Here is a 24,747-nt window from a genome sequence, read left to right as displayed (position 1 = left end):
CAATATCTGTCAAGTACAAGCATGCTGGTGGGTTCCTACAGCCCTTCCAGACCACTCTCTAGTTCTCTCTGCAGAGTTGATGCCTCAGCTTCCACCCTCCAGGCTTCTGTGTGGTTCCAGCCAGTGGAAAGCTTTGGTAGAGCCAGGAGGTCTGAGAAGAGAAGGTGGACTGAGGAGAGCATGGGGCTATTTTTATTGCTTACTGAAGGGCTACAGTGGCAGAACCCGTGCCCCATCTTGTCAAGGCCATGGTTCCTGTCCCACTCCACCAACTATAGTTGAGAGGGGATTCTAGTCATGCCCCCTTTTACCTCCATAGTCCTAGGAGTGATGGTTTGCCCCACCCTATTGCAGTCCTGAATTATCACCTGGGCCATTCCTTCAGTCCTGTTCGTTCACACCTGAGGGAGGATGCTTATCCATCTGCAATCAGTTTCTGACTTCAGTGAGCCACCAGTTTCTAGCAGGGACCTGGCTGATGGGCTCAGCTGCCTCAATTTCCTACCTGACTCCTAAAAAATGCTAAACCATCTCCCTGAGGCCCCTTCTATCCTGATAGCATAATGTTTTGATGGAAGCTGTGACCATGTCCCTCGTGCTCAGGGATGCTGGGCAGTGTGGTGGCTGGTCTTATGTCAACCTGACACACAAGCTAGAGTTATCTGAATGGAGGGAACATTAACTGAGGAAAGGCCTCCCTAAGGTCCTGTTGTAGTGATCTTAGTGATCGATGCAAGAGGGCCCAACCCATTGTGGGTGGGGCCATCCCTGGGCTGGTGGTCCAGGGTTCTATAAGAAAGCATGCTGAACAAGCCATGGGGAGCAAGCCAGTAAGCAGGATTTCTCCCGGGGACTCTGCATCAGCCCCTGCCTTCAAGATTTTGTCCTGTTTCACGGCTTCCTTAAATGATGAATGATGCTGTGGAAGTATAAATCAAATAAACCCTTTTATCTCCAAGTTGTTCTTTGGTTGTGGTGTTCCATTATAACAATAGAAACCTGTGGGATATTCCTTTATGCTATGTGAATATGTGTCACTGTGACTGGTTTAGTTAAAAAGCCGAATAGCTGGGCAGATAAGGTTAGGCAGGACTTGTGGACAAAAAGAGAACATGAGGAAGAAGGGTGGAGTCTAGGGAGTCATGAGGAGATGCAGAAGATGCAGGAAATGAACTTGACCTACTGAGAAAAGTTACTGAGTCACGTGGCAGAGTGTAGATAAGAAATATGGGTTAATTTAAGCTATGAGCTAGTGAGTGGCAGAGCTATCAGCCGAACCTTTATAATTAATAATAAGTCTCTGTGTGGTCATTTGGGAGCTATCTGACAGGACAGAAAAGTCTGCCTACAGAAGCCTTAACTAAGAAAGGTAGCTTTCCCTAGAGACTCCTGGGTATAAGACTTAAATCTGGCATGACCTGCAAGACTCTGCCACACAATTTCTCCTCCTCTTCACACTCCTCCTCCATATCTCTTGAGCTCCACCTACTATGGGAAGTCCTTTCTGTCCCCTGGATGGGAAAGTCACCATAAATTGCTACTGCCCCTTCATGATATATTTGGTTGATCCCCAGGTTGCCACCCCTATGGGAGTACAGGTGAGACCAACCCTGCAAATCCCATCCCTGAGTGGTGCTGACTGATGAAGAACATGCCCACATGCCTCACCTGATTTGAGGCCGAAGATCCAGGGGAGAAAACACATAGAGGCACCGTTCTGTCTCTCTCTCCAGTTCCTGGCTCCGTAGGATAGCCAAGTGCAGGGTGACAGCAGAGTTGAGTGGTGGCAGACATGAGGTAGGGAGCACCAGCAACCTTTGGTCTGTGTGGAGCAGTTGCCTCTCCACACAGTCGCTCCACTGAGCCCAGCAACGGCCTGAGAGAGATGGGCAGACCCTTACTCACAGCCTCCCTGAAGCTGACACACCATGGACTTTCTGGTTTAGCAAGGCTTTTGTGGGTGGTGGTGGTTTGGTTTCGGTGAGACAGGATCTGGCTGCACAGCCTGAGCTAGTTTTAAACAGATGATCTCTCTGCTTCTGCTGAGCCAACATGCCCAACTTCCAGTTATCCCATTTTATTTTTTGTTTTAGTGTGTGTGCACGTGTGTGTGTGCATGTGTGTGCATTTGCATGTGTGTGTGTGTGTGTGTGTGTTTGTGTGCATGCACGCACATGTCATGGGTGTATGTGGAGGGCAGAGGACCACTTGAAAGAGTCTGTTTTTTTCCTTCCACTACGTGGGTTCCAGGGTTGTTAGGCTTGGCAGCAGGTACTTTTTTACCTGCTGATCCATCTCACAAGCTCCAGTTAATCCATCTTTAGAAATTATTATGAAAGAAGCCACAGAAGATGATGAAGACTGAGAGGACTATTCATCAGAGAAAAAAAAGTAGGAAAGTCCAGATATGAACAGTGATTATATGGTGAACTGCTGTAAGACGATTATGACAATCAGGATGAACGGGGAGATACTATGGCATTAAAATGAGATGGCTCAGCAGCTAAGAATACTTGTTGCTCTTGCAGAGGACCTGGGTTCAATTCCCAGCACCCACATGGCAGTTCATAACTATCTTTAACTCCAGTCCCAAGAGATCCAACACCCTCTTTTGATCTCTGTGGACACCAGGTACACACATGGTGCACATACATGCATACAGGCAAAAGATACACACAAATAAAATAAACAAACAAATATTTTTAAACATGAAAAGAATTATTGTTGTTGTTTGGGATTTTCAAGTCAGGGTCTTATATAGCACCGAGTGGCCTTGAATACCTGTGCAGCTGAAGATGACCCTGAACCCCCGACCCTCCACCTTCGATCTCCCAAGTGCTGAGGACATGTCATTCAATGAAAAAACAAACAAACAAAAAACAGAAGCAACACTCTGTAACATTTTATTCCTAAAATGAGTGTGTAGAGAGGGTATACCCCTACTTTAAAAAAGAAGAAGAAGAAGAAGAAGAAGAAGAAGAAGAAGAAGAAGAAGAAGAAGAAGAAGAAGAAGAAGAAGGAGACACCCACTTTTGAAAGATTGTGCTAACATCTTTGTTTGAATAGAGGTACCTGGACTCTTCCTAGTGAGGGGTGTGTGTATGTATGTGTTTGTGTATTTGTGTGTATGTTGTGTGTGTGGTGTATGTATGTGTGTGTGTGGTGTATTATGTGTTTGTGTATTTGTATGTGTGTGTGGAATGTTTGTATATGTGTGGTAATATGCTCTCTCTGTGTGTGTGTGTGAGTGTGAGTGTGTGTTTATGGTGTTGTGTGTTTGCAGGGAATGACCCTCACATAGGGTGACTAGCTGGTCATGGAACTTATCTGATTTGCCAGTGCATGGTGTCAATTAACAAAGTAGCCTGGCTTTTACCTTGTGTTATTGTTTTTAAATCTCCCATGCCCCTGTCACCTGTGTCCGGGGCCATCATCCCTCCTTGGTCTGCTGTTACTCCTCCACGCTCATTTCTGAGGTTTGCACTCTGGCACATACAGGTTGGCAGTGTCAGGCATGAGTCGTGTCAGATGACAACATGATTGTCAGATGAAGAGGAGAACAGGCAAGCCTGGCGATGCTCACACTTCAGTGATGGGGGTGGGGGCAGGAGAGTATACACCACCTACCACAGGACCAGTGGAAGCCCAAGTCTGGGTCATCATCTGGCCAGCCCAGTATGACTTCCGTGAAAGGATCCACGTACAGTTGAGGCTCAGTGAACATCTGCATGTCCGCTTTGTCTCTCTGCAGAGGAAGTGACCACCAGTGAGACAACGCTACATAGTTCAGCTTCACTGTAGAGTGCCGCCGCCAACCTACCATCCACCCCAGTGGCCACAGGGTGAGGCTCAGAGCAGAGAAAGTTCTGGATGGTCTTCCCTGGGGTTTTCCTCGAGAGGCATGGAATGCCTTCCTTAGACTCACTGGGTACACAGCTTTATCTCCACTGTTGGCTTAGGACTCACTGTGCTATAAACTGCATGGACAGAAGCCATCCTGAGCCAGGCCCTGTGCTGATGACTGGAGACATGGTAACAGAGACCCAACCGTGGCCTTAAGTTAGATAGAAAAGACAGGGTCATTAATGGACACTTAAAACTCAGGGCACTGCCCATGCTTGATTAGAGGAGTTCAATTAGAGGATGAAGGAGAATGTGGAAGAACATGAGGAGTTTGGGGAGAGGTGGCTCAGTTTGTAAGGTCTTTGCTTTGCAGGTGTGATGACCTGGATTCAACTCTCAAGCCCAAGGGAAGTGACATGTGCTTGTAATGCCAGCCTTGGGGAGATGAGACAAATGGATCTCTGGGGCTCACTGGCAAGCCAGATAGACTATGTGATGAACTCCTGGATAATGAGACAAAACAAAACCAAACCAAAGTGGATGGCTCCTGAGGAACAATGCCTGTGTCCTCTGATCTCCATGTACTCACACACATGCACACACAAAGAAAGGACAAACTACAAAGAATATGGGGCTTAGAGCCAGCAAGTCTCAAAGCAGGTCATGAGCCTGTGTCCTCCAGCCATGTTCTAAGTCTCTGTCCCTTGAGGACTTGCTAGCCCCCGACCCCTGGGGTTGCCACATCTCCCCTGTGCAGAGTCGGGGAAGCTTCCTTTAGGATGGCTTAGGCTACAGTGGAGAGCCTGTCAGTTCTAGGAGTGCAATCAAGGGGCCTGATGGAACCTGTTAAATAGCTTAGCTATGGGTCCTCTTGTTCACACCTTGACGCAGAATAACACAAGGCTGCAATGGAATTCAACCTCTGATGGGCTGTGCATGCCATGAGAGTGTGGAGGTCAGGACACTCAGATGTCAGTGCTGGCCCTCCACTTTCTTTGAGACCCAGGCTCTTAATCTCACCTGTATAGGTCTAGCTAACTGGCCTTTGTGCTCCCAGGAATTCTTGTGTCTCCCCCGTGCCATCTTGTAAGAACACCAGGATTACAGGTGCTTGCCATCATGTTCCACTTATACCATGCAGCAAGAGCTTTGCCCGCTGGGCCACCTTCTGTCCTCATGTCACCTCTGAGCACATCTTCGAGACCACACTGACCGTTGCCATCAGCACACCTGACGCTTACACAATTCTCAGTTTCTTCATTCCCATGTGTCTACCTCTGAGCCTCATGGAGGCAGTGAGCAGGTCTGCCTTTTCCACACCACACCCTCGGCCCCTAACGTCAGTTCGTGAACACTGTAAATTCACAGTAAGTCCTTGTTATTCAGTAAACACCTGCACAAACAGTGTCAAAGGAAAGGAGCTGAGGACTGGCATAAATACTAAAGAACTATGAATTTCCCTCCGAGTGCTGCTTCAGCTGCAGCCATGACTGTGGGTCAACTGTATTGCCATTATAATTTTAGTTAGAAATGTTTTCTAATTTCCCCTAAGATTTCCTAGTTAACCTCTTTTTTTTTTTTTTTTTTTTTTTTTTTTAAGAGAAATGTGCTACTAATTTCCTAAGGCCTACTTACCTTGTGTCTTGTGTTTTATAACCTAGCCCTGTTGTGGTTAGAAAACATGCTTCTTCTAGGCTTCTAGGCCTCTTTCCAAATGGAGAACAGCGTGGGGATTCATGGGGGTTCTGTCAATATCCTAAACCCAAAACTTTTTTTCTTATATTCTTGTTTTCTGATATTTTATTTTTTAATCCATTTTACATACAAACCACAATTCCTCCTCCTTCCCCTTCTTCCCCTCTCCCTCACCTCCCTCCAACCCATCCCCATCCACTCCTCAGAAAAGGTAAGGTCTCCTGTGGGGGCGGCAACAAAGCCTGGCACATATAGTTGAGGCAGGACAAACCCCCCCCAGTCCCTCATCATGGCCGAGCAAGGCCTCCCACCATATAGAATGGGCTTCAAAAAGCCAGCTCATGCATCAGGGACAGATCCTGGTCTCACTGCCAGGGGTCCCACAACCTGACCAGGCCACAAAACCATCACCTACATGCAGAGGGCCTGGTTTGTTCCCATGCAGGATCTCCAGCTGTTGGTCTAGAGTTCATGAGCCCTGGGTCAACTGTTTGCTATGGGTCATGCTCTTGACCCCCCTTGCTCATACAATCCCTCCTCCCTCTCTTTGGACTCTCATTGCTCGGCCTGGTGCTTGGATGTGGATCTTCGCATTTGCTTCCATCAGACACTGAAAGAAGTTTCTATGATGACAGTTAAGGTGGTCACCAATCTGGTTACAGGGGAAGACCAATTCAGGTACTCTCTCCACTATTGCTAGGGGTCATCCTTGTGGATTCCTAGGAACTTCCCTAGCATCAACTAAACCCAAAACTTAAAGCAAAGTGCTTGGATGTCTTTTTCTGTGAAATTTACTCACGTTCTTTGCTTCAGTCTTCATTCCAGATGGTTCTTGGAGACTGGAAGGGACTGTGAACATAAGGAGAACAAGCATTAATCTTTGGTGGAAAATATGGTAAGAACTTGTCAAAGGCAGAGTCATGCAGGCTGACTGGCACATACTCAAGGCCCCGACTGGGTGGGCTGAGGGGGGCAAGTCCAGAAGAAAACGCAGTAAGACTCCTCTCAAAAATAACATAAAAAACTATGAAAAGCAAAGAGAAGCTGGTGCTGAACACACCCTAAGATGTCTTTGTAAATGGTCCTAGGAACATGGAGAACCCCATTCAGTTGACAGACACTCAGGTGGCAAGGCTCAGTGAGTGACAGCTATCGTACCTGGCTTTGCATGGGTGCTGGAGATCTGACCCCAGTCCTCAAGCCTGCACATCAAGCTCTTGACCCACTGAACCACCTCCCCAGCCCTCATCTTTTATAATTTTGTTACTGTATTTGCAGCACTGGGGAGTGGAGTTCAGAGCTTCTGTGTGCTGCCCAAGAACCACATCCTCAGGCCATCACTGGAGAAGTGAAGGCTTCAACACCCCCACCCGTCACCCCTCACCCCCCCACCCCACTTCATGTACTTCAGGTTGTCTCTACGTTAGAATGCCTAAGATACTATGAGCGTTATGTCTGAGCAGTGCATCATGCAGTCCAAGGAGTCACGTTCAGCACAGAGCTTTTCTGGTACTTTCTGTGGCTGTGTCTTTAGAGCACCCCAGGGATTCTGAGACTGTGTAGTGGACTCTGTATTCAGAGCCCTGTCTGAGGGGCCCCTCGCTAGGCTCTGGGCAGGTTCAGTGCCCTGGACTCCTGAGAGAACAAACATCTTGCCTGTGACTGTGATGCTCCCCATGTCCAAGCTCAAGTCTGAGAACGCATTCCGCACATGCACGGTGACCAGAAAGGTGCCTGCAATGCAAAGGGGAAAGAGTCACTGACATTGTCACAACTGTATGACACCAGCAGAGACAGCTCTCGCTGGTGTGCCTGTCTGGCTGCCTGACTGCAACCCTGGAATCTCTCACCCTCTTACACTTACAAGTCCTGTGATATACCAGGTCTGGGACAAGACCCTGGGGACATAAAGGTGAAGGAACATGATAATATACATGTAGGCAGAGAATGTCACACCAAGACAAGGATGGCACTGGAGGGAACTAAAAGGGTAATGATGAGCGAATATGACAAAAATAATTATCCATATATGAAATTATCAAAGAATTTAAAAAAAGAAAGAAAGAACAAAAATGACATGGGACGTGTCCAGGCTGAGAGCCCCTGGAGACAGCTGGAAACTCTCATGGTGGCAGACACTACCTGTCGCCTTACCGAGGAGGGTCTCAGGCAGGGTCCCCAGGTAAGCCATCATTGTACCCAGGAGTTACTGAAAAACTGATGGAACCAAATAAGAAATATAAAAAGGGGTCCTGGAAGGGGGCGCTGTCAACCCCAGTACCTTCAACAGGAATCACCACGTGGTAGGTCCCAGATGACTGCCCACCACTCTCTTCCTTCTGGGAGAAGTTGGCATTGAGGCCCACCACCTCAAAGGTCAGCTCCTCCAGGGTACCACGAGCCACTGAGACATTGACCAACAGGTCAGACCCAAGCTCCACGTGGTCTGAAGCCCAGGAGGCCTGCAGTCCTGAGAGCAGCTCCCCAAAGTGGACAGTGATGTTTCCAGAGGGAGCAGAGGCCGTGCTGTTGTCCAAAGCTCGGATGTTCAGGTGGTGCCTCCCAGGCCCCAGCAGCTCCTGGGTTTCTCTGTCCAGAGTCAGATTGTAAGGTCTCAAGCCCCTCTGGGTGGTGAACTCAGCCAGAGTTATATTACCCGAAAGCACAGCGTAAGTCACCCCGGCTCCTAGATGGGGTAAGGGAAATTTAGGAAGCCTGTTACCAGCTACGCAGGTAGCATTCTAAGATAGTTTAGACTGAGCTCTGTTGTCAGATTCTGGGGTATACATAAAGATATGGGTCCAAAGTAATACCTAAGGGTGGACACCCCTCCCTAAATGCTAACTGTAATTATTCCTGAGTATTGGTTTAATAAGTGATTTTTTTTAATTTTCTGAGTCCTCTCTATTTTTTGTTTTGTTTTTGTTTCTTCAAGACAGGGTTTATCTGCATAGCCCTGGCTGTCCTGGAACTCCCTCTGTAGACCAGGACAACCCAAACTCAGAGATCCACCTGCCTCCCTCTGCCTCCTGAGTTCTAGGATTCAAAGGGTGCTGCACCATCACCTGGCTCTGCTCATATTTACATTACTTGTTTGTTTGTTTGTTTTTGAGACAGGATCTAGTTTAGCCCAGGCTGGCCTCGACCTCACTATGTAGCAGAGGCTAGCCTTGAACTCTTGATTTTCCTGTCTGAACCTCTCAAATGTTAGGATAAAGCACCACCATGCCTAGTTACACGGTGCTAGATTTCAAACCCAAGGTTTCTGAGATGGCAACTACTCTACCAACTGAGCTGCAACCCCAGACACATTGTTATTTATTTATACCCTTGAACTTAGATATTTATGACAAATGCTTAGAACATCTTGATGATAGGGACACTCCTGGGATGGGAAGCTGACAAAGAAGCTTCTCTGGGCAGACATGGGGATTTTGATGCATGAGAATGAACCTCAAGGTATGTTGTCAGACAAAGTAGGTGGAGGTGTTTCCTTAAGCATCCACTGATGACCTCCTGGGACCGATCACTATGGAACTCACTCCCTGGCAATCTGCAGATGACTGGCCTAGCTAGATGCCAAATACTGTAGTTGGCTGAAAATGGGATGTATACAACCAATGGTATTCTTTCCAGTAACAGCCAAGCCAAATATATTTCTGGTTTGGATGATAATGAAAAAATTAGGGAAGGAAGATGATGAGGAGGAGAGGGTAGGGGAGGTACTGGTGGTGGTAATGTTGGTGATGACAGTGATAATGATGGTGATGATCATTTGGTGATGGTGGTGGTAGTAGTTTGAGTGTAATTAGCCCCCATAAGTACATAGGGAGTGGCATTATTAGCACGCATGGCCTTGTTGGAGGAAGTGCACCACTGTGGGGGCAGGCTTTGGAGTTTCCTATGTGCAGGATAATGCCCATTGACTCAGTCAATTTCCTGTTGCCTGCAAGATGTAAGACTCTGAGCTAGGACTCCAGCACCACATTGGCTTGCATGCTGCCATGCTCCCCACCATAATGACAGTGGACTGAACCTCTGAAATTGTAAGTGATCCCCTCCCAATTTAATGCTTTACTTTATAAGAGCTCCTGTGGTCATGGTGTCTCTCACAGCAATAGAAGCCCTAAGACAGTGGTGATAACAATGGTGGTAGTAATGATAATGGTGATTATTTGGTGATGGTGGTAATAACATAAAGCCCTATAGGAGCAGGCCCTTTGCCTTTCATTTGTATTCCTGACTTCCCCCACACCAGACAAAGAGCTGACATACAACTGTATTTGTAGCATGACTAAATAAATCAATGAAAGATTATTTTACTTTACCCCTGGTGCACCTATCAGCCTTCATTAGGCAATAAGCACACCAGAGCAGAACTGAATCTCATAAGTGCTGTGTCAGAGCCCATCATAACCCCCATTAAGTCTCTGTCCAAGTGAATGAGGTCATACTGAGTCAAATCCTTCCTTGTTTGACAATCACTACTACTACCACCATCATCACCATCATCCTATGCTTTGACCACCATCATCATCACCACCACCATCATCGTCACCATCAGCAGCATCATATGCCATCATCACCATTATCATATACTATCAACACCACCAACATTCCTCTCACATCATCACCATCATCCTAGCTCGGTGCTGCATAATTTACCTCAACAGGGCTCAATTCAGATCTCTAACTGGACTGTGCTTGTGGGAAAATGCTGCTGTGGATAAGACTGGAGGTCTCTGTGGACAGAAAAGTGCTACTTAACATACCAATTGAAACCCTCCAAACACCAGCCAGTTAGGATGGGTGTGCAGAGGAATAGTAGAAACTGTGGCAAACTCGAGTGGTTTCTGTAATATTTAGAATGGATACTGTGTCCAATCAGTGTGAAAACCTTGACAAATTAATGTAGATGGTGTAACCAATCAAAATGGCCTCTGCAGTAATTAGAAGATACTGTGTCCAATGTGAGTATACCCTAGGCAGAACCGTTGACAGGCTTCTATCAGTGTGTACCACTGTATATTGCCAGGCCTCACAGACACAGGATAGTGCCACACTCAAAGTTAGCATTGGTTTTGTGAGATGGGCTTGGGTCCAGCTGGTACCCCTCCAGGAACATCTCTTTCTATTGCATTTCCCCAGTGGGAAGTGGTATAAAGGTCCTGGTTTTCAGATAGGATTATGAGCATGCAGAAGGAGGCTTGAGAAAGTGGAAGTTCTCAATGGCTCACTAACCTTCTGACTTGGGGCAAATTAACATGGAGTCTATTCTGAGATGGACATTATAGGTCAAGAACTTAGAGCAATGAAGACGCCATGGGTATTAGATAGTGAACAGATGGTGACACTGAAGCCCCAGGTTTGGTAGATAGATTTGGAGGAGGCTGATCCTCCCATTTGCCTCATCCTGCTCCATCCTGCAGACTCACCTCCATCCAGATCCACCTGAATCCACAGAGGTTCTCCAAAGACTGACTGACAGAGAAGTCCGGCTCCAGATCCAGAGAGGCCAGCGCACCCAGTGATACGGGGCACCTCCATCTTGTCTCGCAACGTCACTTGTGTCTGAGTGGTCACGTGCCACTCGCTGGTTGTACACTCAGCGAACACAATGAACTCCCCAGGAGAGGTGAACTGATGGGTCACATTGCTGGACACACTGTGAGGGGTAAGGGGAGGACAAGTTCAACAGTCACAAAGCATTTACCACTCCCATGCTCTACAAAGACAAGTTGTGGGGCTGGGAGTGTCAATCAGTGGGGAGAAGGCTTGCCTAGCATGCATGAAGCTCAGAGTTTGATCTCCAGCACTCCGTTAACTGTGCGTGATAAGGCACATTTGTGGTCCCAGCACCCAGCAGGGGGAGGCAGAAGATTAGAAGTTCAAGGCCATCTTCTGATACATAGTGATTTTGAGGCCAGTCTCAACTGAGAGAAAAAGATGTCACATACCACACCCTGCTCTCTGTGTCAGGGGAGGTCACACTGTGACAACTCAGCAGCATCTCGGAAATAGAAATAGCACTGATCAATCTTGGAAAATGCCAGCTGCCAGTCCTTTGAAAATAATTACTTATAGTGTGTGTGTGTGTGTGTGTGTGTGTGTGTGTGTGTGTGTGTGTGGAGGCCAGAGGTCAATCTTGGGTGATGTTCTTCAGGAATCCAGAGAGCTCCAGAGATCCTCTTGTCTCCCCCTCCACAGTCCTGGCATTACAAGTGCATTATGCCTGACACTTTATGTGGGTACTAGAGATCAAACTCAGGTCCTCATTGCATTGCAAGATCTTTACTGTCCAAGCTGTCTCCCCAGTCTCTGCAAGTTCTCATGAACAGTCTCCTCAGATGGGAAAGCTTTAACGGCTCTTCCTGACCAGAGCACTGTTGCATTTTCCAGGATCTCTCTTCTATTCTCACACCCCTGAGCAACAGGGAGAATGAGTGGTTTGCAGTGTATGTCCTGCCTCTTCAGGCCCAGGCCAGCCCCTTTCACCTAGCTCAGAGGTTCTCAATCTGTGGATCAAGACCTCTTCGGGGAAGAACAAACCTTTCACAGGGGTCTCCCAAGATCATTGGAAAACACAGATACTTACATTATGGTTTACAACAGCAGCAAAGTTATAAAGTAGCAATGAAAATAATTTCACAGTTGGGGGTCACCACAACATGAGGAACCGTATTAAAGGTGGCAGCATTGAGAAGATTGGAAAATATTACCTCTGTTTCTGCACCTGAGCCCAAAAGACTGCAGCCTTGAAGCTCTCTCCAACCATCGCCATCCTCTGTGCCTCCCAGTGCCCCGTGTGCATCTACTCCTCCCCATGGCTCTTGTTACCTTGTGCATTAGCATTTTCTCAACAAGATTGTTACCCCCAAGACAGCCTAGGCATACAGGCAACTCCAGGTGGGGACAGGAAAAACATTCAATTCCCACTTGCACCAGTAGGGGGCACGTGGGTACCTAATTCTGGGCTTGAACAAAGTTCGCCTTATATAAATTGTCCCATAAGACCCATAATACAGTCTCAGATATAAGGATCTTTTCCAGGACAGAGAAAGAAAACAGCTTGCCATGTGTATGAACAAGGACGTCGAATGCAAGACAAAAGGGAAGTGGGGGGGGGGGGCTTCCAAAGGAGAAGCCTGTGGTTTATTAGGCAGGATTCTACCCTCAGCTTACATAGGTATCTGTGGTAGGAGTAGGGTCCAATTTTAACATCTTAGACTAAGGCAGCTAAGCACAACTAGGAGTCTTAGTTCAGTGGTAGAGCACTAACTTAGCATGTGTGAGATCCTAAGTTCAAACCCCAGCATTGCAAAAAACAAACACATGGGGAGGTATAGTGGTGCATACCTGTAATCTAAGCACTTGGTATGAGGCAAGAGGATTAGAAGTTCAAGACCAGCCTGGGTTGCACAGTGAATACACAATGAGAGTCTATCTAGAAGGAAAAGAAAGGAAGGAAGGAAGGAAGGAAGGAAGGAAGGAAGGAAGGAAGGGATACAACAAGATGGCTCAGTGAGTGATGAGGGTACTTGCTGTCAAGCTTGGTGACCTGAGTTCCATCCTCAGAACCCAAATGGTGGATGGAGATATCTGACTCCTGAAAGCTGTCCTCTGGCCTCTACATGCGCGTGTGGCACAAGCATGTCCTCATATAAGAAATAAATGAAAATAGAACTAAATAAAAGGGAAGGAAGGAGGGTGAGAGTGGGAAGGAGGGGAAGAGGGGGAGACAAGCACAATGGTATTTGCACAGTGTGGATTCTGGATAATTAAAACAAATTTATGTCATTATCTGTACTGCAGGTTGGGTGCTATTGCTGTTGGCAAAACCAAAAAAAGCATGAGAAGAGACCATCCTCATATGGATGAAAATGACTGAAGAGGCTGGGTAATTTCAAGGTCCAATGGATCATGAAAGCAGATGAAATTGGGTCCCTCAGGGTGATGGTGGAGGGACATGCTGTCATCTACTTTTCTTAAAATTTGAGACAAAATGCTAGTGACTTTTGCTTGGAGCTGCTTCTCAGACAGGAATCAGGGAGAAAGCATTGCCTTTGTGCTGGTCTGGTGCATGCATGTGCACATATACGCACATGTATGCACACACATATACACATGTAGTATATGTAGGGGTGTGTAGAGGTAAGAGGAAAACCTCATTGTCATTCTTCAGGTCTTGTCCACCTATTTGTTTTAAAGACAGGGGTCTTTTATTAACCTAGAACTCATCAAGCAGGCTAGGCAGATCTTCCTGTGTCTGCTTCCACAGCACTGGGAGGACACGGTAGACCGTTATGCCTTGCTGGGTTGTTTTGTTTTGTTTTGTTTTTTTACATGGGCTCTGGAGAGTCAAACTCAGGTCTTTTACCACAGAGACATCACCAGCCCTACCTTCTTGTGTTCATGGACAAAGCAAGTGAGACTTGGAGAGGAATGGCATAGCCCAAGCCACACAGATTGGGGCATGCAAACCAGGACTGTGTGGCAAAGCCCAGGTGATCAGAGGCAGGTGACAATGGCACAGGATGTGGAGATGGATCCTGAGCACACTGCGCCTGGCAGCATCCTACAGCGGAGCTATCACTCCACTCTGATAGAAAAAGAAACTCTACATCACTCGTAACACTTGAGTCTCAGTTCTGGGAAGCACCACCTCAGCTGGCATCCATGGGACAGTTGAGAGAGTAAGGCCTCCCTTTGTCAGTCGCCACCCACAGGATCAGTCCAGCCAGGAAATCTACCTAGCCTTCCCCAGAACCATGAGAAATGAAAGTGTGGATCCAGTCATTGGGTTTGCGGGTGGCTTGTTATGCACCAAAAGCTGACCCATACAACCTTCATTAAGGATCAGAGGTCACTCTTACCTGGGAGGGTAGTAGGGGTCAAAAGTGTGGCCATCGCCCATGCTGAGCATGCAGGACAAATTTCCAGTGTAAGGAGAAAGGAGCCACATCAGGGAGACGGTGACATTGTCAAAGATGGAGCTCTCCCTAGGCACCACCAGCCGCAGGCCTGCAGACCGAAGCATGATGTTTTGTGAATTTGTGAACCAAAGACCTGTGTTAAGACTCACTTCTTTCTACCTATGTGGCTATTACTTTTATATAATGCATTTCATTTCATTTCATTTTGAGACAGAGTCTCTTTACATAGCCTTGGCTGACCTGGAACTCACTATGTAGAACGGACTGGCCTCGAACTCACAGAGATACACCTGCCTCTGCCTACTGATTATTTTCAATTTTGAAAGATTTGTTTGGTGTGTGTGTGTAAGAGAGAGAGAGAGTATATACAAGCATGTATGTTCATGTATGTGAAGGGCAGAGGACCACTTGCAAGAGTCAGTTACCTCTTTTCACCTTGTGGGCTTCAGGGATCAAACTCAGGTCATCAGGCTGCAAGAGTCTCTACTGTTATTTACCATCTCCCTGAACTTTTAAATTTAGATATTTTATTTTAGATTTGAGACAGGGTTTATATATCCCAGTGCTCAAATACAATATGTGGTTGTGAATGACCTTGAACTTTTTATTCTCCTGGAAGCTTAGGTTACAAGTATGCACCACGATGTCTGTGTATATGTGGTGTTGGGGATCAAACCCAGGGCCTTTCACATATGAGGCAAGCACCCCACCAACTGGGTGACAGCCTCAGTCTCTGGAAGCACACACAGCCCTCAAGACCCCGGTTCTGCTGCCTAGTGGCAGCCATTGTCACCACAATCCTGGGTCACCTTATTGAAAGAGCTACAGGCACACAAGCACACACAAACACACATGGTCTTTTATGGTACAGGCTGTTTCCTATCAGCACCTGGCACTTTTTAACCAGTGTGTGTTAAATCAGAGATCGGTGTGTGTGTGACAGCCCTAGAGCTGTGCTTTCCTTTTTAACAGCTGCATAATATACCCTAATTTATTTAACCAGGACACCAATGATTCAGATCTATTTTGTGATGGCTAAAGCTACCAAAGCAAACGCTCCTGTAAGGAAGTCCACTTGGCTAAGGCTGCAGACAAGTTGCTGTAAGCCATTTCATATTAAGTCATTTCATACAAGACCTGAACTTCAAAAGTGGGGGTGGGGTGGGTGCACTAAAAGAAGCAGAATTAGCTGGGTTCCACATAGCCCTGTGCTAACCTGTGAACTGCAGCCTTCCCTTGCCCAGACACTAAACTGTGAGCGGAAGGACTGGAGGGAGCCAGAAAGCCATCGGGGTCTCACCCTCAGCTGTGAGAGGGGTGTTGGGGTGCAGTGGGGCCTGTGAGAGGTGCTGGGGTGCAGTGGGGCCTGTGAGGGGTGCAGTGAGGCCTGTGACGGGTGCTTGGGGGTGCAGTGGGCCTGTTGGGGGTGTTCAGGGTACGTTTGGGATCCCTGTTGACAGGAGTGGGGCACTGACTCTGTCTTCATGAATCAGAGGAAGGTTCTGATCAAAACACACTAGTCATAAGGACAGGATGAAATGTGGTTGCCACACCCTACACTTCTGCCCTAAGCCACACACTTCAGTGACATACTGTGGCTGACAAAAGGCTCTCTTTGTCCACTAGTAAAATCACCAAACGGAAGGAGATGCCAAAGCATATGGCCTGCTCTTTTCTGATAATAGAGAGGAAGAATTACCCTCAATCTTGTTTCACCCAGACCAGCAAACTAAAGCCTGTGTGCTAGCATCCTCCCCTTCCATTACCTGTCCTCCTACAGCCTCAACTCTTCTGTGCTAGATGTCACTGGAACCCTGCCCACTCTGACTCATCTTTTCCCCTCAGGTCCCCGTTGCTCATGCCCTGAGCAGAAGTGGCTTTTCTGAGTCATTTGTCACAGGATGGCACAATGCAGTGTCTTACCCTTAAGGGAAATTGACATACTCATTCTTCTCTGTAGGAAAGTCAATTAATGCAGCTCTTTGGGAGGGTAATTTAGTGCTGTCTACCAGCACTTAAAACGCACTTAGCATTCCAACTACTAACAATTTCTTCTCTGAAAATAATCATAGGTTCATGGCAAGATTGACATGCATGGTGGCATGCAAAACAATGGGTCTGAGTGGCATTCAACTGTAGGATGGGGAGAGTCTCATGGGGCCTCACCCTTTACTAGGGAACCATGGGTAGTGGGGAGTCACTGTCTCCCATGTGGTGTAACCATTGTTGAGTTGCCCATGCTTCAGTGGACAGAACCATATCCATGATCATACCCAAGGCCCTGGTTAAACTCAGTGGGTCACAAAACCCAGCCACCCCTTCCTCCAAAATGTAAAGGATGAACATGGAGGAGGATTTGTGGGGAGGAAAAGAGGTGGGAAAGAGTTGGGGGGAGGGGTAAAGAGAATGAGGGTGAGTGTGATCAGAATAAAATTAACAAAGGATTTTTTAAAAAGAGGTCTGCACAAGGGTAGAGTTTGCAGTATGAAGAAGAACAGAGAAAAACTGGGAGCAGCCTACATGTCCATCCGTAAGGGAGCTCTAACATAGAGAAAAATTTCCTCTTAATAATTGATAGTATTTCCTTGGGAGGAATAGGGCTTTCAATTTAAAGGGTAGAATTTTCCCTTCTTTATTACATTTTTTTTTTTTACAAATTGTGATAATGTGGGTTATTTTGTGAGTTTTAAGATTTTAATTTTAGGCTGGAGAGATGGCTCAGTGGTTGGGAGCACTTATTGCTCTTGAAGAGGATCTGTGTCCAGTTCCGTCTCCTACATGGTAGCTCACAGCATCTGTACCTGCAGTTCCAGGTGCCCTATTGCCCTCTTCTGACCTCTGCTGGCACTACATACATGTGGCATACATGTGGCATACATATACATGCAGGTAAAACATGCATACACATAAAAAATTTTTTTCAAACATTCTATTACAGAGAGAGAGAGAGAGAGAGAGAGAGAGAGAGAGAGAGTAAATGGCTCCAAGGGAGCAGGCTAGAGGCAGAGGCAGGAACTTCTGGCTACAGGGAAGCTGTTGTCAGGGAAGTTCATTGCACACAGCACATCTGTCATGTGGGGAGGGGAGTCCAGGACTGGCATACAGCAGAAGTAAGAAAATTCCCATGCCCACCCAGCTGGAAACTCACCTTCCAGACACTGGTACTGCACCCACAGATAACTGCCCCTGGTGGGGCACAGGTCTCCAAAGTAGGTGCCATCTGCTGCTACCTGGCATGCTTGCAGCCCCTGGCACTGGCCTGGGAGACATCCACATTGCACAGAGAGACAAGAGGACATTAACTCAGCAGAGTATCACAGATGTACTGCTTCATCCACTCAGTTACTCGCCACATGCTCACCAACTGCCTGTTGGCATCTACAGACCCTAGGCTAAAAGCCAAGAGGGCAGAAAGGCCCTCTGTGTTTTCTCTAAGTTGTGACATATTTAAATACTTGTGTCATTGCTTAGCCCACAAGACACATTACCCACCCACCCCCCAGTCTCCAGAAACTGTCCTGGTCAGGGATTCCTGCCTTCTTCAGTGTTTGAACCATGGGGTTCAAAACAGCCCAGCAGCCATGATTCTCTTGTCTACAGCTTGTAGAAACAGAGAGTGATGACCCTGCAAGCCAAGCTCACCAAGGAATACCAGAAAACAACTAAAGGAGGCTGGGAAGCTTTTCTCTCACAGCTTTCAGAGTGGAGGGCATGGCCCTACTTGTATCTTGATCTTGGGTTCTGACCTCCATAAGTGTTAGAGAATAAATGTCGGGGTTTGAGGTCTCAGTTTTGATATGCTTGTGACACTGCCCTCCCTCTTCTCTCCCCAAGTGGGGCCCTTCCTCTCTTACCATCGTCTCCTTCAGCCTTATGTACCTCAGGACACAGAATGGTCCAAGCCAGAAACATCACAGCATCCCGAATTCCCACCAGTGAGCAAGACCACCAGGCTAGCTTCTGAGTCTAGAATCCCTCCAGTTCTCAAGTCTACCTCTGTGCCACCTGCATCTCCCACCTAGGTGTCTGATATCAGCCTCCCTGTTTGTCTTCTAGCACACACAGGCACTCACAACAGCTTGGGGATGGCTTTAAAACTGAGATCCAGGTTCCCCCCATCCCGCAGCCTCCATCCATTCCCGGGAAGGGACGTGTCCTAGCACCTTGGATGGATCTCCTGTCTCCCTGAGTGCTAGAATCATACCCTGCATGTTCTGAAGTTCCCTGTATCACCAAATTCCTTCTTCCTGTAGGACTTCCCACACTCCCTTCCCATTTCCCCAGGTGCTCCCCTGTGCTTTTCCTGGTAGCCTCTTACCTCTCACCTCCTCTGGGGAATCAGGGGACTCTTGTCCTTGCCCACACGTCTCCTCACCAACTCTGTTACACATTACAAGCAATCTCATTTCCCAGACTCCCAAGTCCAAGCACTTGTGGAGGACACATGTTCGCCTCCAGCTGCTCAAACAGTGGCTCAATACAATACAGGCTTTTGTATCTTGGTTCTAAAGGTCAGAAATCTGGGTGGGCTGGACTGAGCTGCTTTCCCTTCTTTGGGAAAGGCTGCAGCAGTTTCTGAGGCAGAATCTAGTGCTCAGATGCTCTCAGTGCCTCTTTCATCCTTAATGAGGCCTCTCCATCCAAGCCATGGAGGTGCAGCCCTGCTCACATCTGGGATCTCTGCCTTCTCCCCAGCTCTCTTATGTTTCCATCCAGAGACAGAGAGGCAGAGAGACAAAACAATATAAACATATTGTTCTTAATTGGACAGTTCTGGAAAACCTCTCCATCCTCAAGTCAGGTGACTAGTGACCTTAAGTACATCTGCAGAGTCCCTGTGCACTGAGCATACTCGCAGCTCTCAGCATAAATCCCAATGAGGCCTATTTGGTGATGTCCCTCCATCTGGTTACATACTCCTGCGTGCAGCCATAGCCCTAGATGATACTCTGCAACGGCCAGGGGAGTATTTTAAATGTTCTATGCACTATTGGGTGTTCCACACACAGCTGGCATGCAGTAGATACAAAGCACATTTTACATGATTCAATGCACAGTGCCTTTTGCTCCCTTCCATGGCAGCATTTATCTGTCTCCCCACTGGACTCTGAGCTCTTTGAAGGCAGACAGTTTGATTCATCCTATCTTTACAGAACTCAGGGTGGTACATAGCACTATTGGTCTTCAATAAATGTTTATTGGCCACTGGATGATCAGGCACTTAAATACAATCAGATGTTGGGGCTCTGCCAGGTTCTCTCACCCTTCCCTGTGGGGTCCAGGTCTCACTCCCAATGTGCTCTCTGGGGTGTGGTGGCCACGTTTCCAAAACTTACAGCTGAATCTTTGGGGAAGCAACCTGCCCAGTGCCTGTGTGCTGTGGAGAGGAAGCCTCCCTCAGCTTCTCCAGCTGAGGCCCTTCCATCTTGGAGGCCCCAGCTCAGGAGTGCTGGAGCTCAGAGGAGTGATGTTGAGGACTACAAGCTGATTTCAGTATTTTCTATCATGTTGGGGAAACAGGAATGGAACAAGGGAGAATTCTAAGGAGAAGAGACATGATCTCTCCAGCAGGAGGAGGCCCAGGGGCCAAGAGCAGAAGCAGCCCACAATGCTCACAGGTTTTTGCCTAGATACAAAGCCTCAGAGGGGAAATGCTAACAGGCAGACCTGGGGAGGGTGGTCCCATGGTTCCAGGGCTCCCAGATTGGCCAAGCACTGTTGTGTCCTCATTAGCTGAGAAGTCAAGACTGCCTGCCTTCCCTGGTCCCTAGTGTCTGGACAGTGGTCACTGCAACAGATTCCCTGATATCCCAGATAAAGGAAGGTTCTAGAGACTTCACAAGGATCCTGAGGATGTTGCAGGAAGCCCTGAAACTGAGTCCTTTGATGGAGCAAGTAGGGATCTGAGATTTAATCTGATTTGGGGGGGGGAGCCCTAGAGAAACTGATACATACACAGATGGCATCAGAAATGCCTGCTTCAAGGACTGGGGAGATGACCCAGTCAGTAAAGTGCCCACTGTGCCAACACAAGGGCCCAGTTCAACCCCCCAGAACCCACATAAAAAAGCAGGGTATGGTGGTACACATTTATAATCCCAGCAGTGAGGAAGTGGACACAGGCAGATCCCTGGGGCTCATTGGCTAGCCAGTTTCATCTAACCTACTATAAGTGAGTTCGAGTCCAGTGAGATAGCCTTTCTCAAGAGAAACAAGGAAGATGAACCCAAAGACACCTAAGGTGTCTTTGTCCTTGCCTGCAGTTTTAAAATGTTTTCTAATTTTAAAAATTGAGCTAAGTTAATGTTCTCTGCACCAAGGAAGGGTAGGAAATTGGAAACCTTCCTGCCATAGGAGCTGGGTGTGATGACCATGATGGACCTGCCTCAGTGTCCTGTTCAAAAACTTGGTGCCATGGACAGAGACTGGCTGGCTTCTCCACATGGAGCAGGCCCAGGCCATATCTGAAGAATATCAGAATCTTCCAGGACCTGTTGACATGTATAGAAGACCAGCAGCTGCTCTCTAGTTCAGGCAGAGCTGTGGAGTACTGGGGTCCTACCTGCCACCTCATCCTTGACGCTGACCCAGCCACATTCCCCCTCCACATCTGAGGGAGGCCAGATGCCTCGGGTGCAAAAATAGGGGGTCTGGCGACCATAGAAAGCATCCTGGATCTGGATGACCTCTCCTGAACCACAGTGCATGGTGGTGGTGTGGCCCTCACAAGCCAGGCTGCGGCCGACCCCTGCAACAAAGGGAAGGTAACAACTTAGGAACACACAACGAGCTGAGTAAATGCTGCACCACGACTGTGAGATACAGGGATGGAGTGGGAGTGGGGCCAGTTGGAGAGAAGGACAGATACAGAGACTGGTACAGGCAGAGACAGGGGTGGGGAGACCCAGAGATGGAAAGCGTTAGAAAGTCCCAAACAAGCAAGGTGGTGACGGAGGAAGTCTGACAAGCAAATTGTCTGACCAGGAAGACGAGAGACCCAGAAAGGTGGACACTGAGGAGAGAGGAAAGTAAAGAGGCCCACAGAGAATGAGTTAGGAGAACGAAAGACCACAATGGGAGACCAATAAAGACAGAAGGTTAGAGAGGTCTCCACTGAAGGGGGAAGAAGAAGGCAGGCAGGAAGGGGGGACAGGGAGGGGGGCCCCCCAGGACCAGCTCACCAAACTCGCAGATGAAGGCAAATGCCTGGGTGCAATCCTCCAAGGCAGCCCACTGAGCTGAAGGGCCACTCCTGATGTAGCCACAGGTCCCTGGGGCAGGTGTGGCCTGCCCTCCCTGCCAGTTGCTGTAGTTCACATTTGCGGTGTCCAGCCAGATCCCAGAGCCTGGATTGGAAACACGTGCCAGAGGGCGTGGTCTGCAGGCGTCCCCCATTATCCCCCCTAATGCCGAGGGCTTGCCCTATCTCAACTCCTAGTATGCCATAGGTGCTCCACACTCGAGAGAATGGGCATGTCCTCACCTTTAGTTCCAAACGCTGAGACATAACTAGACACCCATAATGAAAACCCGTAAAAAGTGATGCTACCTAGGTGTGGCAACATGCAGAGCCCAGAGTGTGCCATGGTGCTCACAGGTAAGTGACTCCTGAGCAGGGTGTCTGCAGATGTGTCTGGGCATGGGTAAGATCACACAGAAGTTTCTAGAACTTTGAGGAGACTCAGCAACCTTCTGGGGGAAGGTTTCCCCTCAGAGACATATTTGTGTCTCCCTTAGCCTCCCTGGGCTTCTGCCGCACCATAGAGAGCACGGAACCCTGAACAAGAGGAATACAAGCATGTTTTTAGACCATCTCTCTGCTAGTTGCTATACATGAATTATTTTACCCAATCCATCAAACAACTATAGAGGAGAGTCTCCTGACCATTAAAGTTAGGACATGGTCCTTTGTCCTGCGGGGTTCTGGGTGAGAAGCAGTGGTAAGAATTTCCCATCAGACACAGCCATGTAACACCTACCTCCCATGATCTCACTGGAAGCTGAGGTTCCTGTGAGTCCGATCCACCAGTCTCTGTCCTGGGTAATGTGCTTCTGCAGGAGCTTCTGGGTGTCTTCATCACGAACAAAGGCCAGATGGCCTCCGTGCCCTTCACACCAGGCCTGGGCACCATGGAAGGTGTGCCCCAGGGGCACGAATTCATAGCAAGTGTCTCGGAAGAACACCTGGGTCCTTAAGCAGGGGTGGCTTCCCTCTGACTTGGCCACAGCAGCCCCAGCGCTCAGTGCAAGCCCCAAGAGAACCACACCTGCCATCATCCTGAGACCACTGCCGGGACTGCACGATGGAGCTCATTCCTCGATCCTTCCTATTATGCCATCCCCACAAGCACCTGTAATCCATCTTCCTGTTCCTCTTTGTACCAAGTAACAACTCTCTTTTGTTAATGAGACAAAAGACTCAGGATGAATGTGTCTGTGTTTTGGGCTGTGTTTGAAAACCAATTCATATTCGAATTTCTTTCAGAGAAAGATAAAGTTGCTATGATATCTGTTTAATAGATTCTTTACCTTTTTTTTTTGCCACTACTTGAGTGTCCAGTGTTTCCAGAAAAGCTATCAGCATATGGCAGGTGTGTGATAAAACTAGTATGGACGTTAGTTATGGGATGGCACACATACAGAGTGGTACCCATATGCAATTTCATTATGTGGAATGGCATCTGTGACTGGATGATAACTGTCTTCCCCTGGTGTGGCCAGAGCCTGATGGGACAAACAGGTCCCCTTCTGACTCATCATGTTATCATTTACACCTCCTGGAGGATAAAACATCCCTACAAGATTTATTTCACGTCATCATATAACCTTTTATTCAAAACACAGACCTACCCACCCTTACGCATCACCTAAACCATCTGGTGAGTATCCTGGGTCTGTGGCTAAAATTTAAATGTCTCATTTGTATACAAAGCTGTTTAGTCTGATCTCTGACAATGTTTCAATCCTTCTGGCCCACCTTCTTATCCTTTAAGGTTTAACTCAAAACCTACTTTCTGAGACTGGGGAGATGTCTCCGTGGGCAAGAGCAGAAGCAACAAGCCTGAGTAAGCCTGAGTTTGATCCCAGAGCCCTTGTTCTAATCCTTAGGGTGGTGTGGCGGGTTCGCCGCCCGCGTATTCGGGGGGGGGGGGGGGTGGGGGGGGGGGGTTGGGTGGGTGGTTTGTTTGTTTTTTTGTTGCCCTCTCCCTTTTTTTTGTTTGTTTTTTTTATTAGGTGTTTTTTCCCCCCCCCCCCCCCCTCCCCCCTCCCCCCCCCCCCCCCCCCCCCCCCCGGGTGTGTGGGTGTGGGTGTGTGTGTTTTTCCCCTTTTTAGGGGGGTTGGGGGGGACAAACAGGGGGCGTGGGTTGTGGGGGGGGAAAAACTTGAACAAGTAGTTCTCTCCTCCTACTGTGTGGGCCTTCACTGGCTGAATCATCTGTCCATCCTTCCAACCTTATTTTTTGAGACAGGATCTCTCACAGAACTTGGAGCTCACTGGCTAGACTGACTGGCAGTGACACACCGCCCAGGAATCCTCCTGTGTCCACCTTCCCAGGGCTGGGTTCACAGACACACATCTCTGCTCTCTGCTCTAACATGGGTCTGGGGGTGACAGTGGGGGCTGACCTCACATCCTTACTCTTCTGTGGGAAGGTACTTCACCCTCTGAGCTGTCTCCCCAGCCCCACTGTAATTATGGCCTTCCATCTTCATCTCCCCACCCTGGCACCCACAATATGTCTGCCTCTAGATTTACCCATTCTGGACACTTCATGCAAATGGAATTTTCCAGTTTGTCACATGCTGTGTCTGACTTCTCTCATTGAGTGTCATGCTCTCCAGGCTCGCCCATGAAGTAGTGTATACTCAGGCACTTATGCCGTTGTGACAATGTAACATGACTCTATAGTCTACCAAGTTCACACTCAAGTGGGCTGTAGAAGGTTTGCTTGCCTAGCAAGTGGGAGTCCCTGGGGTCCATCCCCAACACTCTAAAAACAGACACACACACACACACACACAAACAAAGTTCACACTAAGGAACTTTACAATTGTGTCACAAAAAAATTGCAAAAAGAAATCATATAATACTTTAAGCAAATTTATACTTTTTTAGATTTGAGTATTTTTAATTTTACATTTATTTATTATTTACTTTGTGTGCATGTGTGTGCACATGTGTGTGCCACAGCTTGAGTGCAGTGGTTGGGGAACAACTTTGGGGAGTTGGTTCTCTCCTTCCACTATGTGAGCCCTCTGGGGTCGAATGCAAGTT

At 47.9% G+C, this 24,747-nt stretch overlaps 1 protein-coding gene across 1 annotated transcript in view; it reads right to left on the bottom strand.

Annotated features, from left to right (window-relative positions):
- The window catches only part of Pkd1l2 (polycystin 1 like 2), a 78,552-nt gene extending 55,807 nt beyond the window's left edge, over nt 1-22,745 (bottom strand). Inside the window, exons 1-11 of the mRNA XM_051201794.1 lie at nt 22,451-22,745; nt 21,653-21,817; nt 21,034-21,219; nt 17,620-17,730; nt 14,412-14,559; nt 10,974-11,194; nt 7,820-8,224; nt 7,195-7,272; nt 6,338-6,387; nt 3,628-3,745; nt 1,669-1,876 (exon numbers count right to left, since the gene is read on the bottom strand). Coding sequence (XP_051057751.1) covers nt 1,669-1,876; nt 3,628-3,745; nt 6,338-6,387; nt 7,195-7,272; nt 7,820-8,224; nt 10,974-11,194; nt 14,412-14,559; nt 17,620-17,730; nt 21,034-21,219; nt 21,653-21,817; nt 22,451-22,745 — 1,985 coding nt within the window. The remainder of the gene's footprint in view (nt 1-1,668; nt 1,877-3,627; nt 3,746-6,337; nt 6,388-7,194; nt 7,273-7,819; nt 8,225-10,973; nt 11,195-14,411; nt 14,560-17,619; nt 17,731-21,033; nt 21,220-21,652; nt 21,818-22,450) is intronic.
- Between the last annotated feature and the right edge of the window lie 2,002 nt (nt 22,746-24,747).

Source organism: Phodopus roborovskii, unplaced genomic scaffold (assembly GCF_943737965.1).
Source record: "Phodopus roborovskii unplaced genomic scaffold, PHOROB, whole genome shotgun sequence".
NCBI classification, from domain to species: Eukaryota; Metazoa; Chordata; class Mammalia; order Rodentia; family Cricetidae; genus Phodopus; species Phodopus roborovskii.
Note: the sequence above shows the minus strand (reverse complement) of the source record. Positions and strands in the feature narration are given on the sequence as shown.